This window comes from Podarcis bocagei (genome assembly GCF_964188305.1).
Source record: "Podarcis bocagei genome assembly, chromosome: 3".
In the NCBI taxonomy this organism is placed as follows: Eukaryota; Metazoa; Chordata; class Lepidosauria; order Squamata; family Lacertidae; genus Podarcis; species Podarcis bocagei.
In genome coordinates, this window is record NC_138127.1 from 39,737,111 (window position 1) to 39,750,938 (window position 13,828).

A 13,828-nucleotide genomic window follows, 5' to 3' on the forward strand; every position below is an offset into this window, starting at 1 on the left:
CTGTACCATATTATAGAATTTGTTTGTTCCACAAGTGGAGCAATTTGCTGGGATAACTGGTTCTCCATGCAGGCCTTCTCCATGCCCACATTGCCAAGTACATTCATTCATTTAGTATATTCATTTATTTATTTAACAAATTTTATATACTGCTTGATTGTAAGAAAACCTCGATAAGTGGTTTGCAAGAACATTAGTTGTGTGAAAGGTATGTATGAGTACTGGACTGATGGGTAACTTCCATGTAGGGCTGGGGGAAGGGTAATTTTTTTTGTATGCAACAACATGGTTAGTGGGTGGTTGTGGATTTTACAGGAATGCTGTGGGAATTTCTGTCTTTGTTGCTACATTGGCTTTTGTTTATATAGATATTGCTGCTCTGTTGAATCTGTGACTGATAGAGTAAAGGGTCAGGAGTACATTATGCCTGCAGTTGTCATAGTCTAGTGGGTGCTCAGCATTCCAGGCTCATCAGATTGTCCTACTCTGAGCTATTCCCCCCCCCAACACACACACACACACACACACACACACCCCTATTAAGGTTCCTCTCCTTGAGAGTTGTGAACTTTTAAAGACTGCATGCATTTCAGATTCAGCAATTAGCATTTAGGCACATGTGGAGCATTCTGCATAATTATATAAGGTGTTATACAGTGGTGCCCCGCAAGACGAATGCCTCGCAAGATGGAAAACTCGCTAGACGAAAGAGTTTTCCGTTTTGGAGGTGCTTCACAAAACAAATCTCCTATGGGCTTGCTTCGCAAGACGAAAATGTCTTGCGAGTTCCTGCGGGGTTTTTTTCCTTTCCCCCCCTTTTTCTAAGCCGCTAAGCCGCTTATCAGCTGATCCGATAAGCTGATAAGACGCTAAAAGACGCTAATAGCGCTAATCTGCTAATCCGTCAATGGGCTTGCTTCGCAAGACGGAAAAAAAACGCTAGACGAAGAGGATCACAGAACGGATTCTTTTCGTCTTGCGAGGCACCACTGAACTTGACATTGCATGGATCTGAATGAGATATAGAGAGATATGGAGCACCTTGTAAATGTGTTTTCAGTTTTTGAATACTCAGAGGCTTTACACAAAGCTAACCATAACTATCACTCTTGTTCCCTCCCCCTTTGTCCCCTCCCCTGCCATCCAGGCTCCTTCAAAGATGGTCCGGCTGCCACTGAGACCTGGAGCTCTAATGCCACAATGAGGACTCACACACGGGGGGCTCCTAGTGTGTTTTTCATACATGTGGTTTGCTTCGCACTGGTCTACAGCAGCAATAACAGCCCAAGCACTGTGGTTCCTTTTGTCAATGCCAACTACGACAGCTACCCAATGCTCTACTTTTCCAGAGGAGAGATGCGGGATTTGCGATTCAAGGCCGCCAGTTCACACCAACACATTTCGGCTCGGTTGGCTGAGGCCGTGCAAACCATGCTGTCAAACCCTTTGGAGTACCTTCCTCCCTGGGATCCCAAGGACTTCAGTGCTCGATGGAATGAGATTTACGGCAACAACTTGGGTGCTCTAGCAATGTTCTGCCTGCTTTATCCAGAGAACCTGGAAGCTATCAATATGGCCAGAGATTACATGGAAAGAATGGCGGCGCAGCCTAGTTGGTATATTTTTATCTTTGTTTCTACTGCCCCCTCCCCACAAAAAAAACCATTTGTACTTAAAAAAAAAGATTTATATGAAGAGAAAGCAAGAAAAAGGGTAGGACGTTTTGGTTTTCTTCCTTAATTTTGTTTGAAATGAGTGCACATTTTCCTAAGCCTAAAGACATGGCAGATGCTTATACTGTAACTCCCCCCCCCAACTACACATTATGTTAGTCATGTATGTAAACATGCATGCTTAATCAGACTGCTTTTATTTTGGAGAAAAATCAGCTATGACACACTGATGCGGAATGGGCTCAGAATCCAGAACAGGGCTTGTACCCATTTATTGCTGAAAATCCCCTCTGCCTGGTTGCCATTTGTCTCTTGAGGTGCTGCTTAAAGTAAAGGTTCTGTCTGTAGTCATGACATAGTGTCAGTGTTCCCATGGGGCATTGTTCTCGTTGGGAACCCCACTGGGCTCTTGTAGGCAGCAAAATGGTAGCTTTTTTATATATTAAAATAGAAAAAGGAAGAAAATTCCTTGGCCGCTTCATTTTTATTTTTAAATTCTGAACTGCCCTGAGATCTACAGGTATAGGTAGTGTACAAATTTAATAAATACATAATAATAAATAAGTATTAAAGGCTAGGACTTCTTCCTAAAAGGTCTTAAATGTCCCCTTCCATGGGCAGGCCCTTTTTTACAAGCAACTAATAGTCCTGCCAAAGAGGAAGGGTTATTTGGCTCAGTCTTTGTTTATATGATAGCAGAAGAATATTATTTCAATATGAGTACTCAGTTACAAATATATCAAAACTTAAATGTGTTATCAGTTCATAATAGGAGTTTCCACCCTGCACAAAGTATTTATTATGCTGTTTGCATTATTTCCTGCAGTCTTTTCGACTTTATAATACTGTTTTAATACTGCCATGCATTGCTTTCTCACTTAGGTGCCTAATGAGTGTTAAAATTATCTCCTACTTACTTCCATATCATTTGGTATGCTGTTCTTAATTACATCCTAGAAAACTCATATTTGCAATCAAATGAGCCACGGCAAATTCTTGCTCATATTCTGGTTTATCCTATGGAAACTCACGTTTTAGTTGGATAGTTTAAAACATGTTGTATTCTCAGTTGTTTATATATTTTTCGTGGATCCTGAGGTTAAAATACAGCTTTAAGAGGATTCTGCATTGTAAAGCTTAATTATTTTAATCACCATTTCTAATAAGCTCAGTGGTAGAGCATTAGCTTTGCATGCACAATATACTGGGCTCCATTACTGCTACCTGCAGGTAGACCTGAGAGAGACCCCAACCTGAAGTCCTGGAGAGCTGCTGCCAATCAGGGTAAACATTACTGAGCTAAGTGTTTATGAAATTAATCTCATCTCAAAATCCGTAACTCAGGTTACACTTTTAAAGACACACCCTTTAACAAGTGAGATGTCTGCTTTGTTATATGTTTAGGATTAATTTGTGTTGGGTTTTTTTTTTTTATCGTTAATGGTTCAGAGAGCAACAAAAACATTTCATGATGAATGCTTACTCCAGATGGAGCAGGACCACAGTAATTCCTGTTACTGATATTGTAACTTGCTACTGTACATAGGGTCTTCAAGTTACAATGCTGGATGGACCCATTTATGCAAGCCATTCAACAAGTATGACGAGTGGAAGCCTGAGGAAATGATAGCATAGGCATGATGGATGGAATGGGAGGAGAGGTAGCATACAAGTGTGAATATTGCAGATAGAACCTAATTACCTGACCTCTCGCTTGATTTCAAGTTTTCCCATGTCTGTAGCATTCACCTGTAACAAAATAGCCTCCCAGCTCTAGATCCAGCTTATTGGGCCATTTGAAGACTTTTACTGAAAAGTGTGAAAGTAACCATTGTTTTCTTTTTACAGTCTCTAGGCTGAATTGCCTGCACTGTAAAGCATCTCACTGCTTTATGGAATGTTTTGTTTCCTGTGCTTGGAATGCAGCTTGAAATCCTATCTTGTGTTTGTGTATCTTGCATTTCAACTTGGTTAAAAAGAAGAAGAAGAAGTTTGGTATATACTTTCACGCTAAGTGCCTCGTTGGCTGCCTCTTTCAAAATAGAGATAATGCAGTAGATTGCATTTTCTCCTGTGCCACATCTTACAACTCTGTATTTTCAGTTAAAGTATTTTGTATTGTATTTGTCCGTAGACATTATGGTTTTTCAAGACCAGGGCATGTTGCTTTATGACTATGATGATGATTTTTCAGAGAATGCTGCTGAGGGATGGGGCGCTTCAGGCCCAGGGGCCAAATTATGCCCTCCAGGCTCTTTATCTGATTCCTCCAATACAACGTCTCCTTCCCAAGCCACTCCCCTCTCCAGGCCATGCCCCTCACCTGCCCTTCTCCATACTCTCCCCAAGTGCTTTTGCCTGGCTGGAATGTGTCCTTGAACTGTAATGATGCCTCTACATGGACAGACAGACATGCAGAAACCTTGACTTATAAGTGGCTGGATTGCAGCCACTGTACGGGTTTAAGAGTCTCATTTGTTGCCCCACTCACCTTTGCTTCTGGCCCTACCCATCATTGGCATATAGCCCCAACATGGTACATGGCCATGAGGATATGCAGTTTTTGGGCTGAATGAGGTTCCCCACTCCTGCTTAATTATGATGATAGCAGTGCCATAACAGTGGAAGAGAAAGAAAGGGAAAGACAACCAAGAATGAATGTGAGCAAAAGGATGCAATCCTTTAAACACAGTAGGATTTGCCTCTGGATAAATGTACGTAGGATTACAAGAATACGCTTTATTTCAATGGAAGATGAGAATTAGAGGAGCAAGCCAAAGGCTTCTGTGGAAGAGGTGTGCAGTATTTTCAGCAGAGCTTAAAACAGAGTGAGAGATGAGCAGTTGGGAAGGAGGAGCAACATGGACACAAACACACAGTTCTCCCCTAATTGTTCCCACCTACTTTGATGGGTGTTAGTGGACTGTGAATGTTCCCATAAAGAAATTGGGAATAGCCACAGGCAATAAATAATTGGAAATCCCACCAGAAAGTGCAAATAGGGAAGCTGGTATGATTGACCTGAGGCTTTTATGTTGCACAAGGCCTGATCAAAAATATTACCTTTATAAGATCCTGCTGCAACCTAGATTAAAAAGTAAGCACAGGTTAAGTGTCTTCTGTAGGAAAGTTGTCTATCCCACATGCTAGGGACTCGGAGAAGATGTTGCATTTTCTTATGAATGTGCTAGCATAACCCCACTGATTTCAAAATTCTAGGGAAGCTCAGGGTCTGTTTTGTTTTGAAAGCTCCTTTTTATCACAGAGGGATTCATTGGAGTAAATGGAATGCTTCACATCTGGGTTTTTCATAAAATTTTATTGGCAGTTTGAGTGGTTCATCTGTGTATTTGGGCTCTCTTGATTTCCACTGAGATGGTCTGGCACTAAAGATGTTATCTCAAGTATAAAGGAACACCCCATCATGTTCAAGTATTCTCTAAAGCAAAATCTGCAACACAATAATATTTTCAGTTCTGTGTGACGTCACTGAATCGAATATGATGTGTGTTGTGGCACAGAAATGTATTTCTGCCAGGAGAAGCACGTAACATATATAAAAGTTAAGAGAATTTGTTATGGTGCAGCTCAATGTTACAGTATTGGCCTGAATATAAGCCTCACTTTTTTCCAAAATTCTGACCTTGAAAAGTTAAAGTGCAGCTTAAATTCGCGACCTTACAAAAATTGGCTTTTACGATATCGCTGCTGAAACAGACATACGGTAAAATGGAACAGGTGTGAGTGCCTGCAGAATTTTATCCCCCCCCCCCGATTTTAAGGGTGCAGCTTATATATGGGTGTGACTTATATTCAGGCCAATATGGTAATTTTAATTTGTATTGGGCAATATCCAGTACTGTGCAATTTAAGCCGCCTTGTTCTGTCCTCTTCTATGCAGCTCCTACACCCTCAAAAGGGTCTACTCTACTGTTTGTGTGTGTGTGTGTGTGTGTGTGTGTGTGTAGGGCTACAGGAAGGAGAGGAAATCCATTCTTTCCATTCCAACTCTATATTGGAAAATACATTTCAGTTTTCTTATAGAAAAGGTATATCATAAAGTTAAAGTAAGGTTCTTTTTCTGTTTTTATTACTGCAGTAAATTTACAATATGAAAAAAAATAAAACTACATTCAGCTTTTGTTTACGAAGACTAAGCAGAAAATGGAACAATGTCTCTCACAACAGGAAAATGATGATTTTTTAGAATTATTATCAGAAGTTGCAATCTCCTTCAGCACCTCTTTTCCTTTTAGAACTGTTTTGAAAACCGTTTCTATCTGCTGTATTTTTATAATTTAAATTGTTGCATAACCACTATAGTATTTGAAATATTTATAAATAAGCCATTAAAAATAAATATAAATAAATCTAGTAGCGGACTAGGTAAAAGAGAAGATAAGGGAAACTATATTCTAAAAATGATAAAATTAAGAGATTTGTTTTAAAAAGATGGGAGCAGTGATTCTAAAAATTAATCTATACCTCTATTTTATTAAGTATAATGTAATAACTTTAACAGGTTGTACATTTTAACTGGTTGTAAACAGAGCTCCTATCCCTAAATGATTTATATATCATCCTGGCATTTGCTATATGACGTTTCTACAAAATATCATGGAAATGTTATTATATTGCATGCTTCAAAGCACTGAAAGATAAACATTTTATGAATAGTTTGCTGTCAGGTGACTCCCTAGAAGGAAAATATTGGCAGATGTTGCCTGTTGTGTAGTGATATTTTCCATACATTTTAAAGCCTGTTCAAGAACTTAGTGACATAATTTGAGTCTGATGCAAGGCCATATTTGAACTTTCACTTAAAGAAATTCAGAGGAGCTCTCTTAAACTTTCATTGTATTTCAGCTAGTAAACCACTCTTTTACTGTATAAGCTATGGTCTGCATGCACTACAGTGGTACCTTGGGTTACATATTCTTCAGGATACATATGCTTCAGGTTACAGACTCCGCTAACCCAGAAATAGTACCTCGGGTTAAGAACTTTGCTTCAGGATGAGAACAGAAATCGTGCTCTGGCGGCGCAGCGGCAGCGGGAGGCCCCATTAGCTAAAGTGGTGCTTCAGGTTAAGAACGGTTTCAAGTTAAGAACGGACCTCCGGAATGAATTAAGTACTTAACCCGAGGTACCACTGTATTTGTTTTGGTGCACCATTGGTGGAATTCAATTTCCCTACTCCACAGTGCAGATGGGTTGATTTGAAAGAGCCATTTCACACTGTACTTAGGCTTGTATCTGTTATTCAGAACTGCATCATTGTTTTCTGTTAAAAATGCAGAAAGTGAGAAATGCATCCCTAAGCATGCATTGAGTGTGTGCCTAGAAGCTGTAGTCAGTTAGAGTTCCTTGGTGTGTATCTCTGAATGTTTATGAACATGCATCTGTCCTTCATACATATTTACTGTGGAAGAAAAGACCAGTATGGCCCTATTTGGTAATTGCCAAGGTATTTCAGAAGAGAGAGGCTGTTGGCAGTAGAACTTCTGCTTTCCATGTAGACAGCCTCTGGTTCAATCCCTGGCGTGTCCAGGTGGAGGGGGGAGAATGCCCCCAGTTCAAAACCATGGAGGGCTGCTGCTACTCAATGTAGATACTACTGAGATAGATGGACCCATGGCCAGACTTTGGAATGTACTTTCTGAAGTTCTTAAGAAACCAGGCCAAAACGAGTGCTTAAAAAACCAACAACTTTATTGTGAAGATCAGCCAAGAACACCTGCACTCACATAGCTGCCTTGATTCTGGGCCTTCTGTGGTTAGCAGGTAAAACTCCTCATCACTTGGTTACTGTGAAGTGTGTGATATGTAAAGCAACACTTGACTGGAGTTGTGAACCACTCTACTTCCAACTAGGATTGGAAGAGTGCTGATTCCTTAACAATTTTAGCCGCATGCCATCATCTGTGATTTAATGTTTTTAAGTTTGATAGCTGCAATCAACCCCCTCTCCATTTTCTTTTGCTCTTTAATGAAGTCTGTGAAATTGCACCAGGATAAATAGGTTGTAGATCTGTATTATGTTACCAGATAGTGAATGAATAACATTTTGTTAACTGTGTAGGCTTCTAGTGTGGTTTTGAAAGTACATAGTGCCTCTTCTCAGTGGGTTGTACTATCCAATATAAGTTACACTCAAATAGGTCCATTAGTAATAATGGATGTAAGTTAGTCATGTCAATTTCAGTAGGTCTATTTTGAGTATGACTTAATTGGATTTAACCCAGCTTTAATGAAAGTTAACATTGGTAGCAATTGTTTAGATTTTGTTTTCAGAGCTTGAATTTATTCTTAGCTAATTCCCCCATTAAGTGCTCTAGAAAATTTCTAATCTCCTTCCTTCAAAGGATTAAAGGAAAGTTTAGCATTATACTGATTCATGATGCAACAATAAATTTAAGAGATTCCATTCTTTGTCTTTCAAGGCAAGCCTGTAAGTTGGTATATTGAGTCCAAGCAAGGATTCTGATACTTGCATAGTTATCTACTTGTATATCAGCAGTGCATGACAGTACTTTTCAAAACAAGAATTATTTAAATCCAATACAGTCTTTTTCTCCCCCCCCCCATGTTATTCCTGAAGAAGAGTTTTTTGCTCTTTTGCTTCTGATTTTACAGTTGTGAAACTTTTGCATAAGTTCTTCTTTCCGTAAAATCACCGATTTTCTTCCCCACCACAAAATTGAATAATTTCCTCTACTGAAGAATCTCTGTGTTTGAAACACATTGGGAAACATAGAAATGAACTAGTCAATAATTTGTTTGTATGTCCATTGGTTTTTCCTTTTAGTTCTATTCTTTGAAAAGCTGGCCATACCCATCCAGTACCTTTGTGAAAGGTGTTAGAATGATTTCCAGTTTCAGGGTCCGTCCAGGCAAATTTTTAAGGTCACATTTTTATTTCATTTCACTATTGAACCTTGATGTCTCTGTAGGAATTTCAGATTCAGTTGTACAGCCTCCTCAGCTGCAAATTGGAAGAACAGGTTTCTCCTTAACTGGATTTGGGGAAGAAGTGCATATATTTGATAAAAACACAGCAGGGTCGCTGCTAAAATGTACGTACTTCTGGGCACACCCTATTAGTAGGAAATGATTTTTTTTAAAAGCCAGTCAGAATGCATCGTTTGGATTGGTTCAGACAATCCAAAAGAACTTCCACAGCACACATGTGCTAATCTTTTAACATGCCACAAGACTTGTTTTTTGCTGCAACAGGCTAGAAATGGTTTCATATAGCAGATGTTTCATGACCTTCAGGGAAGTAAGATAAATTTGGCATACAAAACATACCTTTGAATGAATGCATTGTGGCTTTTGTTCAACAGATAAATCTTTACAAACATCTGGCCTAGCCTAAAATATGCCTGACTTCAGGCTGCTGGCAGCTAGTGTTACTTTGATATGTTTCAGGCAAAGATTGGCTAGTCAGTCTTGGACCCGGTCCATCAGAGACTGCCACTAGAAACTGAGCTAATGGCTGACAGATTTCTGAAGTCCCATGTTGCCAAAATGATTCACCAGACACATAGGTAGCATCTCCATATGGGATCCTGTAAGCTTGGTGTTTAGATATTCTGACAGAAGATCTTCAGGAGTTGTATAAACCAGAAGAGGTTCTGCAAAGAAAAATATTAATTCCCAACAAACAAAATTCAAACTGAAGTCAGTCTTCCTGCATTTGATAGTTTCTCTTTGGACTCAAGCTGGTGAGTCATTTATCTAAAGTGGAAACATGTGCAGATAAAGTTTGCTTATGATAAGGGCTATCTATTTCTATCTTTGAGCTGTTCTATACAGAAAAACACAAGGAAGATGGAGCAAGCTTGTTTTCTTAAAAAAAAATATTATTGTTATGAAATTGTACACATGAATCTTGAAACATGACATAACTAATAAGAAATGGATCACGGGGGAGTAAAACACTAAACATTATTTTACTTTTTTTTTACATTATTTCACATAATAATGAAGTCATTACAGTAAATCAGTAAAATGATTTTTTCCAATGAATCACCTTATTGGATGACATCAATTCCACCACATGGCTAAACTGGCTTGCTTCATAACAGCAACTTAAATTCAGAATGCCCCAGCTGCCAACTGGGTATAATAAATACTTTTTAATATGTGATTGGTCTGATTGAAATATAAACTTGCTAAGTCCCCCTCCCCCCCAATTTCTTCAGATGAGCAGGTATGCAGAATGGCAGCATCTGGAACAAAAGAAGTAACTGCAGTACAATCATCATTTTAGAAGCAGCCAGTTGGTCCATAATGAAGTGTCTCAATTTATGACAACATATTCTATTCGTATTTATAACTTCCAAACCATACTAGAATTAGACTGATACAACTTGTTCAAAATATGCATGATTTGTACCCCTAGATATTTAAGCAAGCTTGTTTTTCTCCTGCTCCAGAGCAGGCACCCCCCACCTGCAGCTCTCCAAATGTTTTGGCCTACAACTCCCATGATCCCTAGCTAACAGGACCAGTGTTCAGGGATGATGGGAATTGTAGTCCAAAACATCTGGAGGGCCGGCGGTTCGGGATGCCTGCTCCAGAGGATAGGTCCCAAACCAAGGGATTCAACTTAAAAGAAAGGTGATTCTGAGTAAACATTATGAAGAACTTTCTAACAGTAAGAGCTGTTCAGCAGTGCAATGGACTACCTTGGAAGGTGGTAGACTCTCCTTCCTTGGAGGTTTAAAAGCAGAGATTGGGTGGTCATCTGTCATGGATGCTTTAGCTGAGATTCCTGCATTGCAAAGAGTTGAACTAAATGGCCCTTGCCGTCCCTTCCAGCTCTACAGTACTATGAATTGTACACAATTTCAACAAAATTCAGAAGTGGGTTGTGTGCTTTAGTGTTTCCCCTTTCCAAAAATTCCTGTGGTATAAATTCCACAATAAAAACCACAATGTGTACAGCTGGAAAGCTCAAATTCTTTATTAAATATCCCACAAAGTCTTTGGATAGTGGTTTTCTCCCCCCTTTTTTTTTCTTAAAAAAAGCCTACTGACAATGTTCTTTTTTAAAAAAGCTTGACAGAGCCATAATGATTCAATAAAGCCCAATTAATTTATTGAATTCCATGTAGATGTGTGCCCCACCCCCCACCCCAAGGGTAGAAGTCAAAGCATGTCACAGTTTCTGGGAAGTTTATCTACATGTCCCTAGAGGAAGTGCTTTACTTGCAATGAATGTAGAGGAGACAAAAACACTTTGAGTACAATGTGGACAGAGCAAAGTTGATGCCTAAGAGCTCAGTGGCTTTGAAGACACAATGTAAAAACTCCCTGGAATTTGTGTGGGCTTGTCCATAGAAATGAGTTTAGTGTCTTGGAGTACCCTCCCAAAAAATGGGGGTGGAGGAAGCTTAATGTTTTCAGATGGAATTTACATGTTTCTGGTGGAAATGCATGCAGATTTGGCTTCAGAATCAAAGCTCTTAGGATAAGTAATAGCATTACTTTAGGTTGCTGTTTTGGGAATTTGATATGAAAACAAAAGACAGACTATAGGCTGAGAGAGGAAAAGGTTCAAAAACTGAGAGAGGAGAATTGCAGCAACCAAATCTGAAATCACAGCTGAGGCCTTGTATGTGAAAGGAGGGTGTTGATGGAAAGGGAAACAAAGGCAGAAGTCAGCAATCCATCTCTGTTTTGATCCAGCAGTTGCTAGAAGGCTTTAGGTCACTTGTCTACCAAGGAACAAAGGCTGTGCATCACTAACTGACTCTCAGCTGCTACAGGATATTTAACATGTTGAATTTTAATATAGGATTTGCTGCCTCTCCTACTTCCTCCTATTCTTCTATTTACCTCTCTGTCTTAATGTGTTATTAAGTGAGGATGCAGGAACTGGAGTGTTAGTTTGTTTAAATATTGATATACTGCTGCATCATAGAAATATATCACAGCAGTTTGCAACAATATAAAGCCATAAAACCATACAGTAATATCATAAATAATTAAAAACAAGTTAAAATTAAAAGAATTAAAAGCAAACATCAGCACACCATTGTGGGCATGTACTCTTTAATTGCCTGCAAAGGCCTGGCAGAATAGAAAAGTTTTCAGCAGGCGTTTATAAGTTGGCACAGAAGGTGCCTGCTGAATCTCTGCTGGCAGGGTGTTCCAGTACACAGAATGGGGATAAACCAGGGGCTTCTCAGAGCAGAGGCATTCCCACATTGGGAAGGGCCATACCACAGTGGGAGAGCATCAGAAATGGTCCCCAGAATCTCCAGGTAGGGCTGGGGGAGACACCTGTTGGGAACCCTGGAGAGATCAGTGTAGACAATACAGTGGTGCCCCGCAAGACGAATGCCTCGCAAGACGGAAAACCCACTAGACGAAAGGGTTTTCCGTTTTTGAGCTGCTTCGCAAGACGATTTTCCCTATGGGCTTGCTTTGCAAGACGAAAACGTCTTGCGAGTGTTCCGATTTTTTCCCGCTTCCCCCCCTTTTTCTAAGCTGCTAAGCCGCTAATAGCCTTTTAGCCGCTAATCCGCTAAGCCTTTAATAGCCGCTAAGCCTTTAATAGCTGCTAAACCGCTAATAGCGCTAATCCGCTAAGCCGCTAATAAGGTTGCTTCGCAAGACAAAAAAACCGCTAGACGAAGAGACTCGCGGAATGGATTAATTTCGTCTTGCAAGGCACCACCGTACTGAACTTGATGGACCAGTGGTCCGACTCGGTATAAGTCAGCTTCCAAAGTTCCTATTTTATTCAAAGCACTTTCATACTGAAAATGTTCCCTCTACACTCTACCAGAAACTCTAAAAGATGCTAGTTCTATCACATTATTATTTATCAGACCACACCTCTCTGATTTTGTTGTAGGGACAGCCTTGGGAAATGGTTAAGTGTTTATTCATTCACGTATTTTAAGCCATGATAGGCCAAGACTAGTTAAGTATTAAAAATATAATTTTCCAGGCACTTTTTTTCACTCTTAAAGGAAATGTCTACTTTGTAGATTGCTAAGGATGGTGGTACCAAAGCTGCTTTTCCACATTGCAAAAGGAGCTTAACACAAACCAAACCTGAGTCCCAGTTTTATTGAACAGAGTGAATTTTCTCCCAGTTGTGGCTTGCATGTGTCTATCAAGTCCTCATCTTTACTTCCTGCCTCTGTAGGGCCGCAGTTTTGGCAAAATCAAAGTACAGAAAATAAGCAATCAATGCCACACTAAATGGAGAGTTTATTGGGGATAAATTGGTGAGGTTTTAAATATTTGCCTCTTGATAAACATGGGATAGCTCTGGGCAGCCGTTCATTAAAAATGTGGAACAGTTGCACGTTTAGCTAGAGGTTGCTAACATAGGCTGCTTTTTGAGCCATTGCCTTTAGTGAAGTAAACTGCAAGGGAATAGCAGTGTAAATTAAGAGTGTGGCAGACAGACAGACAGATACTGACATGGAGGTCCAGTGATATTTTAATATGTTCAGAATTTAATCCAAGATTAAATGTTTGAAGTTCATTTGAGTTTCTGCAATTAGAGAAGCCTTTGTGGGAGGAAGGGGGAGGGGAACCACCCAAAAACTTTCTCAGTAGATGTAATGTTTTGGTAAGGCTGTGCTTAGCGTTGTTCCTTTCAGCTTGATTCCAGTGATCCCATAGTACATTTTTGAAGGCAAATAAATGACTCCACAGTGTGAATGTGTAAATAGGTCCTTTTAAATCACCAATGGTCTGGCATAATCAGTGGTTTGCTGTGGTATTTTTCAAAAGCTAGAGTGTTAAAAAGGTTTGTGTAGGTATAAAATGTTTGCATTTTATGAAGCATCAGTATGTTACACAGCTCATATGAAGACTGTGTAACGTTTTTATTGCTTTTTACTTCTAGAAACGTTGTAGATTTTAAAGTGTCCACCTAACGTATCAAGGAAACTCGTAAACGTTCAGCCATTTATGGGCAGCAGTTTCTCTAGGGTTCAGTCACCTCCATCCCACAAACAAACATATGGGTTTTGCATAATTTCTAGCATCTTAAGTAGGCGGCAGAGCAATTCAACCCTCTGTCAGCACAGGGATCCAGCCTAATAATAATAATAATAATAATAATAATATAATAATAATAATAATAATAATAATAATAATAATAATAATAATAAAAAATTTTT

At 39.5% G+C, this 13,828-nt stretch overlaps 1 protein-coding gene across 3 annotated transcripts in view; it reads left to right on the forward strand.

Annotated features, from left to right (window-relative positions):
• Positions 1–13,828, forward strand: part of NT5DC1 (5'-nucleotidase domain containing 1) — a 150,749-nt gene that overhangs the window by 129,358 nt on the left and 7,563 nt on the right. For 2 of the 3 annotated variants that reach the window (XM_081186695.1, XM_081186693.1), the window contains one exon: positions 1,148–1,616. In XM_081186695.1, coding sequence (XP_081042821.1) covers positions 1,148–1,616 — 469 coding nt within the window. Of the gene's footprint in view, positions 1–1,147; positions 1,617–13,828 lie in introns of those variants that run through there. The other variant, XM_081186694.1, reaches the window with a different exon arrangement.